The sequence below is a fragment of the Mus caroli genome, chromosome 19 (genome assembly GCF_900094665.2).
Source record: "Mus caroli chromosome 19, CAROLI_EIJ_v1.1, whole genome shotgun sequence".
NCBI lineage: Eukaryota > Metazoa > Chordata > Mammalia > Rodentia > Muridae > Mus > Mus caroli.
Window position 1 is genome coordinate 20856426 of NC_034588.1, and position 12956 is coordinate 20869381.

At 42.2% G+C, this 12956-nt stretch overlaps 1 protein-coding gene across 1 annotated transcript in view; it reads left to right on the forward strand.

The window, feature by feature from the left end:
* The window catches only part of Ptar1 (protein prenyltransferase alpha subunit repeat containing 1), a 41943-nt gene that overhangs the window by 12458 nt on the left and 16529 nt on the right, over positions 1-12956 (forward strand). Inside the window, exons 3-5 of the mRNA XM_021152152.2 lie at positions 3590-3656; positions 6248-6352; positions 9264-9477. Of these exons, the coding sequence (XP_021007811.1) occupies positions 3590-3656; positions 6248-6352; positions 9264-9477 (386 nt within the window). The remainder of the gene's footprint in view (positions 1-3589; positions 3657-6247; positions 6353-9263; positions 9478-12956) is intronic.

Here is a 12956-nt window from a genome sequence, read left to right on the forward strand (position 1 = left end):
CCCCTTCCCTTCCCCCTTCCCTTCCCCCTTCCCTTCCCTCTCTCTGCCTTTCTCTGTCTTACTATCCTCCCCATGCCCTGAATAAACTCTATTCTATACTATACCATCATCCTATGGCTGATCCCTCAGGAGAAAGGGATGCCTCAGCATGGGCCCACAGAGGCCCCCTTTCCCCCACACCTTACCGTAGCAGCACCTGCACCAAACATATGACTTCTCTCTTTATTTGGGTAAAACACAACAGTCCTATCCGTCATGGTTTTAGTCATTTAACACTTCTATGAGGTAGTTCTGTCATGAGCTTCATTTATGAGAAGATAAAGCACAGCGAGGTTAAGTGATTTCTTATGTGTTTGTTTTGCTCATAACCCGCCCTGAGGGGTGCAGCAAGGCTGTGGTCGTAGCAGCGGCAGTCACTAGCAGAGGAAGCACTGCATTTAGGAGCCTGCTTCCAAACCTCTCGCTGAAGCATGGGGACTTTGGTGTTCACTTTATGGTTTCTGGTGACAGCACAGACCATGAACATGGGCCCAGATGAGGCCTTTGGAGGCAGACCACGGACATTGCCAAGGTCTCAGGTGGCAGCACAGGCCACTCAGATCGGTATGGCCCACGGCTGCAGCATGGCTCCCACTGAGTGTGAAGAGCAAGGCTGATACTGAAAGCTCCATGTTCATTATGCTCACTGGCTCTGCCTGTGCTGCAGTGCGGGAGTAGGGAGTAGGAGTTGCATGAAACACACACACACAGAGGTAACTCTTGTGCCTTCGCTGTAATGTAGAAAGAATCCCAGGAACCAAGAGCCAGTGTACTCAGAGTGGAACAGCTTTGGAACAATTTCAGACATCAGAGAAACTCCACAGCTTCCCTATCACATAGATATCTTTCCATGTGCCATAGTGCATGCTGGGACCGGGTACTGATAACTGTTTTTTCAGGCTAAGGTTTTAGCCAGTTTAGGTGTAACATGATTTGCCTCTTTCTGCTGTAGCTGTCTGTAGTCCTTTGGCTTTCCCATATTTTCTGCGGTCCCCAGTGCTTTTACCGTTGCATTCATTCATAGTCCCCATGGGACTAGGAAGAGCTAGTCAGAGCAGAAGCCAGCCCCTCACCCACCTCTACCACTGTGACAAACAAATATGTGATGGAGAGATGGGAAAGATGGAAAACTGAGCAGTGCGTGTGCTCCATCTCCTAATGTTAGCCCCAAAGTAGCAGCCTAAACAGGAAGCAATCAAAGAACTCTTAAACAGTGTGATAGGGGTGCTGACGAGCAGCCCTTCCCAACTGATGGCTTCTGGTAGATGTGGGAGGAAGGACCCAGATCTATTTAAGGGGCTGGCCACTCAGAATGGCCGTGCTCCAGTGGTTAAGTATAGAGATGACACAAAGTAGACTTGTGTTCACTTGCTTGTTCTCTCTCTCTCTCTCTCTTTCTCTCTCTTTCTTCCTTTCTTCCTTCTTTCTTTTCTTTCTTTTTTACTTTTTTACTTTTTATTTTCTTTTATGGGGGAGGTCACAAGGGTAGGGGACAGACATGGAAAGACTAGAAAATGCGTGTGATAAGGGTACATGATATGAAATTTCCAAAGAATCAACAAAAATATTATGTTAAAAAATAGAATTAGACATAGCTTTTTTTGGAAGTCCCCATATGCAGTATATGTCCTTTGTTTGTCCTTCCCAGCAAGAAGATAACCTTATGAAGGATAAAATCAGGTCTTATTAGAATTACACCCATTCCTCAAGTGGTTCTGTTTAATCTTTACTCATTGTTGATACTTAGAATGCTTGTGGACTGAGTTAATAGTGATATAGAACATCATATTAGTTTCCTTGACACTAAACTATTGTCAAAAACTATTAAAAATGAAGAACATGGAGATGATTAGGTTGTATTTATTTGTCCAGCGCGCTTGCATGTAGGAACTTGCAATGAGGCAATGTGGGTCACAAGTCACAGTTCCTGCTTCTCAAGGGTTGAGTGTCCAGAGTGATCAGTAGCCGTAGAATCATAGGTGCCGAACAATTGTAATCATTGACATTATGTGGGACTAATCAGTAGTTAATTGGACCATTTTTAAGTGGTTGCATGAGATGCTTAAGTGTTTGCTCTTATGTGTGAAGTTTATCCTGTACTAAGCACTGAGAACATTTTATTTATCTGTTATAGACAGGCATTTTAATTGCAGTATAAGTGACATGCCAAAAGTGTCAGGGTTATTAACCTTGTCACAAATTGGTCGATGAAAACTCTAAATCTCAGGGCTGGGGGGACGCCTCAGTGCATTAAGAGCACTGGTTGCTCTAACACAGGACCTGGGTTCAATTCCCCGCACCTAAATGGTGGCTCACAACTGTCTGTAACTCCAGTTCCAGGGCTCCCAATAACCTCTACTGGCAGTAGGCACACATGCATACATACATTCATAGGTGAAACATAATATAGACAAAGCATCATATACATAGAATAATCTTTAAGAACTCTGTAAGTTTCATGTTTCTCCCGTAAAGTTAGCAGAAGTAGCTTGGCTCACGGCTGTAGGCTGCAGTGAACTAATGTGACTGATTATAGCTTTAGACTGTGCTGCTCCCAGCAGGGCCACAGAAAGTGTATCAGCGACTTCTAGACTGTATACACTTGGCGTTTAATTGCCCTTACCTACTCTAGCGTTATGTCTCTAGGTTAACAATAGCAATTCTAAAGTGATCTTCAATTTTAGAAACAACAAAATGTCTAGAATTGGCCAATTTCGTTCTTTTACCAGCAGGCTTATGGAGTTTGCTTGTGTCCATGAACATCTTGTTAAGACCATGAAAAATATGAATAGCATGTCCTCGACGAACTGCAAATAGTAAACAAAAAGAGATGTGCAGCTGGAGGTTAACCGTGTAAGAGTAAAACCCAGTAGAGTGTCGTGTTTCTTTAAAGCCATCACATTGATATTTGAAAGTATAATAAATAGGTTAGAATAGGGACAAAAGTCACCTGACTCTCTAGCAGTATAAAATTGTCGCAGTCCATTTAGAGGACAATCTGACACAGCAGGAGACACGTTGATTTGTGTATTGTTTTGCCATTGTGATTCTCTTTCAGGAAATATAATCAAAGAAAATAGACCATTAAAATTTTTTTAAAAAATGATTACTATACTTTTATCATTGCTATGACTATGTAAAACGTGTAGAAGGAAATTTTTGCAGTAGAATGTAAATTAGATTATAGGTGTTTTGTTTTTTTTTCTTTCTCACCTCTCTTTGAAAATTAGTGTTTGAGACATTGGTAGAATTAAAGGCATGGTGGTTTCAAAATCGTTATTTAGTGTAAATTAGATTATTGCCAGCTCTACTAAAAGAGCGAAAGATGAACTAGTCCTTATGGGCATATTGTGAACTTGTTAACTTTTAAAAGAATTATACACATCACAAATAAAAGAAAATCTTGAGGCTAACAGTCTTATAAAGGTCTGTCTGCTTAAAGTTCGTATGGTCAGAGATACAGGTTGTCATGAAAGAGTGATGAGGACCATCAAAGGCGCCGGGCTCCGCCGGGCAGGGCTGTGTGCTTATGCGCATCTCTTTATTTTAGAACTGGCTGATGTCACCTGCACCCTGCTGCTTCTCAACCCAGACTTCACCACTGCATGGAATGTGAGGTAGGTTGTTTTCTTCAGTGGTAAAATGAAGTTTGTCCAGATTTCTGAAGACATAGAACCCTATGAGTTTTAGCTGCTTGAAAAATGAAATATAAACCAATTGCCCATAGCATCCTGTGTTTACTTCTTAGGCAAATTCTTTGTAATATCTCCACGACAGTTCTAATACATGTACTATGCCCCTTGTAACTGTCTATTTTCTATAAGTATATTTTACCTAAAATATAGATTGGTCTGCTGAATTACAATATACTGTTTGATGCCTTCTTGTTTTCTCCCCGTGTTTGGGGATAACAGGCACTTTGTATGAGCGATTGGATCACCAGGCGTGGCCTGATAGTTTAGCTGCACTCAAGTGCCAGGAGAATGCATGGGAAGAACATTTAAGGCCACAGGCCTTCAGCATTCATTTAGCCATCACAATTGTGATACTGTGAGCACTTGAAATATCTGACAGGGCTGGAGAGGTGGCTCAGCAGTTAAGAGCACTGACTGCTCTTCCAGAGGTCCTGAGTTCAAATCCCAGCAACCACATGGTGGCTCACAACCATCTGTAACGGGATCTGGCGCCCTCTTCTGGAGTGACTGAAGACAGTGGCAGTGTACTCACATACATGAAATAAATAAATAAATCTTTGGGGGCTGGAGAGATGGTACAGTGGTTAAGAGCACTGACTTCTCTTCCAGAGGTCTTGAGTTCAACTCCCAGCAACCACATGATGACTCACAACCATCTGTAATGATATTTGATGCCCTCTTCTGGTGTGTCTGAGACAGCTACAGTGTACTTATATAAAATAAGTAAATCTTTAAAAAGAAAAAAAAAATCTGACATTTGGGGATTGGAAGAGAGATGACATTCAATTAATTCAGACAAAAACCATTTTTATTGAAGTTTTGTTTTTCAGCTAAATGACAAAAATATGTACATGGGTTTAAATCAACTGGTATTTCATTAGACTAAAAGAAATTTTCTTAAAAGAAAGCAGAATATGAATGATGAGTAAAAATGAAGTCTGTTGAATGTTGTTCTGAATTTTTATGGACAGAGCCATAAAAATAATAATTCTTTATGATTAGAGATTACTTAAATTGTATTTTACTTAACTTTCTGTTTATTTTAAACAAAAATCACATAATACTGGGTTTTGTATTTATGACTGATTTTTAAGAGTTTAATAACGTCTATTATTGACATTTCTGAGGTGTCTGAATAGGAACAGTGGTTCTGCCACTTTGAGCAAGTTTCTGAGTCTCTCCACACCTCAGGTTTTACATCTGTAAAATAGGATATTTGGTTGGTCCATATGAAACTGTTTTTTAGCCTATCAGAACTAGTTGGATTTCAGTAAAAGAAAATGGGCCTACTGGAGAAATGACTGACTGAAAGACCAAGGCAGGAAGTGTACAGGATGGGCCTGGAGCATCTTAGAGCCAGAATGTACAACAAAATGAACTAGGAAAAATAAAATAAAATACAGTAGGGACTGCTAAAGGGTGGAGGAAGCAGCTGAGAGAACTTCTGGGAGCAAAAGCTAGAAGGATTTGAAGAGAAAAATACATACAGTGGTTCCCTCCTTATCCTAGGAAGATACGTTCCGAGGCCCCTGTACCTTCCAACCTACCACATAACTGCTGACTGTATACAGCATGAACATACTGGGCAATGAATTTGCATCCTGAATCGTGCAGTATGAGATTTCATCAGGTGCTCAGGACCACCTACCATTTAAAATTTAAGGATTATTTCTAAAATTTATCATTTAAAATGATAAATTTTAAACCAAACCGTAGTTGACGCCTGTCTTAGTCAAGTTTTTATTGCTGTAGTAAAACATCATGACCCAAATCAACTCAGAGAGAAAAGGGTTTATCTCAGCTTAGAAGTCTCAGGTCTCACACACACACACACACACACACACACACACACACACACGAGTGAGGGCAGTCAGAGCAGGAGCTCACGGAAGGAACCTGGAGGCAGGAACTGAAGCAGAAGTAGTGGAAGAGCACAGCTTCCTGGCTGCTTCCCATGCTTTCTCAGCCCATTTTCATATATAACTCAGAACCAGGGGTAGGGTACCACAGCCCACAGGAGGCTGGGCCTCCCATATCAATCACTAATCAAGAAAATGCCCCACAGACTTGCCCATAGACCAGTTTAATGCTGACGGCTTTTTCTCACTTGAGATACCTCTTCCCAGATGATCCTAGCTTTTGCCATGTTGACAAAATGAAGCAATAATTTTTAACTTTAATATAGTTCACTCATACCATTCCTGGTTTAGTTTCTCTAGGATGAGACCTAGGGATTTGCAGACAGATGACGCCTATGTGGTGACTTGAGACAGCCCCAAATCCCCCTGCCTCCTGCACTTGAGATCACAGGCTCCTGCCTGCTGCGGCCTGATCTCTATGTAGGTTCTGGGGATCACACTCACACAGGAAGCACTTTGCTCACTGAGCCGTTCCCTCGGCCTCTCTGGTTGGTTGTCTGTTCTTTAATAATTCTTGGTGATTCACCATGAATTTTACTGAAAGCAATAAGGAATGCTTGAATAGAAAAGTGACGGTTTTCTTCTTTGTTACAGGAAAGAGCTCATCCTCTCTGGCACTTTAAGTCCAATTAAGGATCTGCATCTGGGAAAACTGGCCTTAACTAAGTTTCCTAAGAGTCCAGAGACATGGATTCACAGGTGTGGTTGATAGTGTTGTGTTCCTGTTCAGTATTTAAGATCAGAGCTTACGACTATGTGTTTGTTCAGAATTTGAATTCTAAAGTCACATTATATACATTTGATTCTAAGAATTATCACTTGCTACCTGAGTGCCATGGTCCTTCGAGTCTGAGTCTTCATATTCACAAAACATGACCAATACTTATACTTGTCTCATAGAATTCATAGTTCAGTGCTCTTAAAATCCTGCATACAATCTCTGCTACAGTGTCTGGCACATAATAAGTGCTCACTAATGCTGGTTGCTTTCAGCCATCTGTAACTGTTTTGGAGATTGCATTTAGATACTTAACTATAATACATGGGCTTGTGTAAATGAATTATATATTCTAGTTAGTTCGTAAGACACAAAATCCTGGTGTTTTATTTATAAGCTGCAAGCCTAGATTTGGTAGATTCTATGCTGTTCTCACCTGTAGTCAAACCACAGGCCTCTTGCTACTTGCTGTTTGAGTCTAGTCCAGGCTGGTTTGCTCCATCAGCCTGTCCTAAGGGGGCATTTCTCTCAGCCACGTGCTCCTGGTCCATCCCGTCTAATGGAGACCTCCTGCTCTGTCCATCTTCTCTCCCCTTCTCCCCGTGGTCTCTCCCAGGACCCCTCATTTGGTTTCTCAGGCCCTGCCTCTCTCTGCTGCCCAGTCACAGGCTCCAGCCTTCTGTTCACAGCGGCTTTACATTGCAGAGCAAGGTCTACATAACAAAGGCCACTGGATGTGAGGACATGCCCGTCTGGATGCAACCAGATGTTTAGATTTTAGAATTTAGAATTTATATACCCAGCAACAGACCAACTCCCTATAAGCTGTGGTCCTGGTACGCATGGTGGTCTAGTGGTTGAGATGATTATAGGTAAATTTTAAAGAAGCTAAAGGTAACTGATTGATGCTTGGAGTAAGTGAAAAGCTATTAAAAACATACATGCAAAGAGTGTCTTTAGGGTGGGAATCTAAGACAGCCAGTGTACAACTAAAGACTGAAAATTCTGTTATTGGGGAAACATGCTTTTCTGAGGTCTCATGTAACTCCTTTCCCTTCGCTAAACTACACCAGTGTGGCCTGCTGGTCTGGAGGAGTTATTCTCAGTCACCTTGTCCTCCTTACATCTCAAGCATTTCTGTCATGAACACTGTTGGGTTTTTGAGCAGGTTTGAGGCATCGGGGCTAAAACCTTGGGCTAGCATTGTCAGTGGGCTCTTATCAAACCAGTTAGTTGTATTTTCTTCCTTACCAAAATTGGCATGGTATGCCTCAGAGAGTCATATGCTAGTGTTGGGGGAGGGAGGTGAAGGCTTGGCCGGTGCCAGAAGGAAACGATCGAACACACATCTCAGTTATTGGGGAGGAGATCTGTAATTTAAAAGCAAAACTGTTTTGTTGTGAAACTTCATTGTTTAACAATGAAATGAATTTTCTTACTCGTTTTTCTGTACCTACGGGTTTGAAATTTTTCAGTCTGAAAGTATGCTTCCATAAAATTATAAACTGGTTTGAAACCTTTTCTGTTGCTTTTGACTGAAATGTATGCTGATGCAAAATATTCATAGACAAGAGGAAAATCTGTGGCTAAGGACATTGCCAACCTTGATGCTTCAATATATTTTATGTTTTCCACATTTTATGCTGATTTATAGAAATTTTGCTTAATGACAGCTATCAAAACAGAGCCCTTTGTTTGCAAACAAATGCAGGAGAGGCGTGCACACATAGCTGACACATGAGTTAGCTGCCTCCTCCCAGTGCCCTCAGCCTTGTGCCCAGCCTGCCACGCACGTGTGCACGCGCACACAGGCACATATTTCTTGGTCAAGTAGAGTTTGGAAGTTGGCATTTTGGAGCTGATGACTTCTTTTTGACAGATTTTAAGTTTTAGACAAGCTTCCCTTTCCTGTCTGTCATTCTCATGTCTCCCTTCTGACCCACACTGTTTTTGTTTTTGTTTTTTTTTAAGTTTAGAAACAATGTATTTTTATAGAAAAACAAGAGGCTATTGTTCTTACAAAATCAAAACATGAGCATGAAACTTACTTTCTTTTAAATTTATTTTTAATTTATTTTTCACACTCCATATTCCATTCCCTGCCCCTCCCCCATCCACCCTCCAACTGCTCCACATCCCACACCTCCTCCCTACCCCACCCCATCTCCACATGGATGCCTCCACCCCACACCCCACCTGACCTCGAAACTCCCTGGGGCCTCCAGTCTCTTGAGGGTTAGGTACTTCATCTCTGAATGAACACAAACCCGGAAGTCCTCTACTGTATGTGTGTTGGGGGCTTCATATCAGCTGGTGTATGCTGTCTGTTTCGGGATCCAGATTAATTAAGACTGCTGGTCCTCCTGCAGGATCACCCTTCTCCTCAGCTTCTTTCAGCCTTTCCCTAATTCAACAACAAGGGTCAGCTGCTTCTTTCTATTGGTTGGTTGCAAATATCTGCATCTGACTCTTTCAGCTGCTTGTTGGGTTATTCAGAGGACAGTCATGATAGATCCCTTTTTGTGGAGGCATACCCCATAGCCTCAGTAATGGTGTCAGGCCTTGGGACCTCCCCTTGAGCTGGATTCCACTTTGGGCCTGTCGCTAGACCTTCTCTTCCTCAGGCTCCTCTCCATTTCCATCCCTGTAATTCTTTCAGACAGGAATAATTATGGGTCAGAGATGTGACTGTGAATGGCAGCCCCATCCCTCACACACTGTTAAGTTGACTTACACTCCATAGCACAGTAGCAGCAGCCCCTTGATAGCCCCATAGCTGAGCTTATAGATTGTTTGTCTTACCTGCACATTGAAACTAGAATCAAGGGAAATGATTGTTTTCCTCTCTCACCCATGTTCTTCCCTCTTCTTTCCCCTGTGCTATATTAATAGGCGCTGGGTGCTGCAGCAGTTAAGTCAGGAAACGTCCCTGCCCTCCTCTGTGGCCAAAGGAAGCTTAGGTGCAGTTCCTGCAGAGAGGACACAGCGGATAATACAGGAAGAGATGGAAGTCTGCAGTGAAGCAGCAGGGAGATACCCCAGCAACTACAATGCCTGGTCCCATCGCATCTGGGTTTTACAGAGCGTGGCCAAGCTGGATCTGAAGGTAGAACTGTTATTCATTCTCCATAGGCAATGCTGCCCATCCACCCTTTAAGTCTCGGTAGTAATTTACCCCTCAAAGTAATGTTCCAGCAGCCCCAGAGGGTCAAGGCGGTTGTGGTTTCCAGAGAAATCCTCATAATTACAGAAGGGTTGGCATCTCCCACTGGTACAGCTTGAGACACTGGTGAAGGAAATATGTTGGTAGACTAAAGGCATAAAGAACCCAACGTAAGGGGTCAATACAACTCACTAAGATTATTAAATTACTGAGAATTGAAATTATATCATGGTGTTCTCTGGACACCTGTCAAGGAGCTGAAATAGTAGAGTCATATTCATATCCTTTGCTCTCAGAAAGGAAAGGAGAGAGCAGGGACAGACTTGGAAAGAAGCCTATCGGTCACGTGGGTGGCCAAGGCCTCTGCAGTCCTGTGGTGTCAGGATCAGGGGGCATCTCCGCATATAGGTGCTCTCCAGAGGACCAGTGTAGCTCTCACCTCTCACAGCATTGTTTCTTCCCTTTAGAGATGGGGAGATGGAAGTCTCTGGAGTATTTTGAGGCTTAGACTTAGCTATACTTGGGTCATCTAGAACATTTAGTACTCATCAGTCAGAATGAGAGCCCCTTTGTTCCCTTTTCTGTTACAGAGGCATCTCCATTTTTCGTTTGTTGTTTATGGTATTAGGATTCCATAACAATATACGGTTCTTTTCTAACAGCCTCCCGGGGTTGGGGCAGTTGAAAGAGGTGCAGTTGAAGGTCGGTGCGCTCCAAGAGAGCTGCCTGTAGTTGTGGTTCACTAGCTCTGGTCTCTCTTCCAAGTTCCCTTTTCCTCATCTCCTAGTCTTTCAGGGTAAATATAGTTTTTACTTCCAAGAGAATTTAAGCCAACAGAGGGGAGTAGACCTCTCCATCTCTGTTCATGGCTGTGAGTTTCAGGAGGGAGCTACCCAAAGGAGCAGACAGAGCAGACACTCTTAGCATTGCATCAGCCTGGCTCATATTGTAGGGACAAGGAAAGTAATCCTTTGAGATTTAATTTTAAAATGAAGACTACTGTCTATCTTGATGTTAGTGTGAGGATTGCTTGAGCTAGTATGCCGAATATTCTGGGTTTCTTTCACACAGGTTTCTTTCTCACACAGGTCCTCCTACCAATAAAAAGATTAGGTGAGATGAGCTGCAGCGGGCTTCCCCGGCTTAGTGCAGGTTATCATTCCCAGCTGCTGGCACTAGACTGGTACTGTCTACCAGATGAACTCTACTGGAGAGAGCCACCCGACAGTTAGAAAGTAGCATAACTCTTGGAGAGTCTGGGGAGCTCTGAGTCCAGTTGGAAACAGCAGAAATGGTTCACTAGAAACAGCAGCTTCGTGGGAGTAGAGATGCACAGGTCACGTGGTTAATGTCAGGGATACTGATTACTGCAGTTCTTTATTTCTGCTCTATAGCATGATAGTGGGGTTGGGCCTGGGGGGGTGAATTGGGACTGAAAGGTCAGTGTGATAAAATGTGACAGGAGACTTGCCTGCTAGTCCTGGACCCTTTCAGGGCCCATTCTCATAACATCAGAAGCAATGCACCAAGGAGAAATTCTTGCTCATTTGAGACCATCTTATGGTAAATACATAGCTCACTGATGAGATTTTGTCCCAGCTCCCTGGATCTACTTCTGTGCTGTGCTCACATCTTGTCCACTTCCTTGGCTTCAGGAGGACTTGCTGTGCTTCCTGTCACTGACTCCGCACCACTAGCCTTGTGTGCTCTTTGCTTGTTTCAGTAAAATGTACTGAATTTTTTTTAAAGACTGTTTCTGTTGTTCTAAGGTTCTGGGTTTTGTGCTTTATCTCTGAGAAGTAGTAGTTAACAAAAGTACCCGTTGTCTAGAGCAACTGAGAAGTGCATTTCAGTCTGAGTGTGGTGGCACACACTTGGGATCACAGCTACTCAAATGGGAGGCAGGAGGAGCACAAGCAGAATGGAATCAGGGCTACATAGTGAGCTCAGTCACTGGGGATGGGCAACTTAGTGAAGTGTCATCTCAGAATAGACGTGAGTAGATTCGAGAAGATGTAGCTGGGTAGTACAGCACCAGATTCAAACTCTCGGACTGCAAAACAAGGGTAAAAACATTTACAAACAAAGGACATATACACGAGCTAGCAGTACTGCAAGAGTAGAAAGTAATAGTATCTTGCCGTGCTAGATATCCAGTACTCGTGAGATGATGAGTCAGAGCATTTCTGTTCATGGACTTCGTCTCTCTTAATAAAACAATGACAGAGACAGTGTACGGCATAGTTAAAGGTGCCTCTTTGTGGCATACAGACCTAATTTGTATTCTAGCTGTTCTACCAATTTGCTCCGTAGCCTCAAGAAAGCTCCCCAGCTTCTCACTTTCCTGCCCCTGAAAAGAGTGTAATGTTAATTCCTCAACAACTGTCCCACGGACTACTGATTGTCATAGTGTTGTTACTTAGTACTCAGTGCTGGCTATTAAATACAAGGTTTGATATATAAAAGTAGCATTTACAATTGTAAAACATTAGAAAGGCATGCCCTCTGAAGTGAGGAATCCGTTAACATTACAGTCCATCACAAACTGGAGTGTTTTAGTCTACTAAGGATCATTCTTTATTAAAGACTTAAAGAAAAATGTTTATAGTAGGTTATTGGAATAAAACTAAATATAGTGTAGACTTTACATAGTTTTAGTACATTAGTGTTTTAATAAAACAACAAATTCTTTTGAGTGGTTGGACAGTGGCTGGGATGTTGTAAATGGTCGTAAATGGTCACCACGTGTTTATATAGACAGATAGTGCTGTTATGGTTTGGTTTGTGTGTTTGTTTTAGTCATGAAGAAAGACTAGAGAGTAATGGTGACTAATGGTGCTGTGGAGTAGACACATGGCATTTTATTTTATGTTTTATGTTTCTATGTTTTTGTTTGTTTGGTTTCTGTTTTATTTTTTGTTTGTTTGGTTTTTTTTGTTGTTTTTTGTTTGTTTTTTTTTTTGAGACAGGATTTCTCTGTGTAGCCCTGACTGTCCTGAAACTCACTCTGTAGACCAGGCTGGCCCTGAACTCAGAAATCTGCCTGCCTCTGCCTCCCAAAAGCTAGAATTAAAGGCGTGCACCACCACTGCCCGGCATGTTTCAATGTTTCAATAAACACATTTTTATAAATGTTACAGATTATTTTTGAGGTTGAGGAGTATGATATAGATAAGCAAAATCTATTGTGACTAGCCAACTAAAGATTGACTATCATTCCATTTGAAAAAAATAGAAATGTACAAATGTCTAATAAAGACACAAAAGACATTGTCATCATTAACAGGAGAGACATTCAAATCATAACCATAGCGAGTGAAACACTGTCTCAAACCATCTAGAATGGCAATAGTAATGGCAGACAGCAGCAACTGTCAGTAAGGATTCAGAAAGGGGGTCCTTATTATGGCTGGTAGGAATAG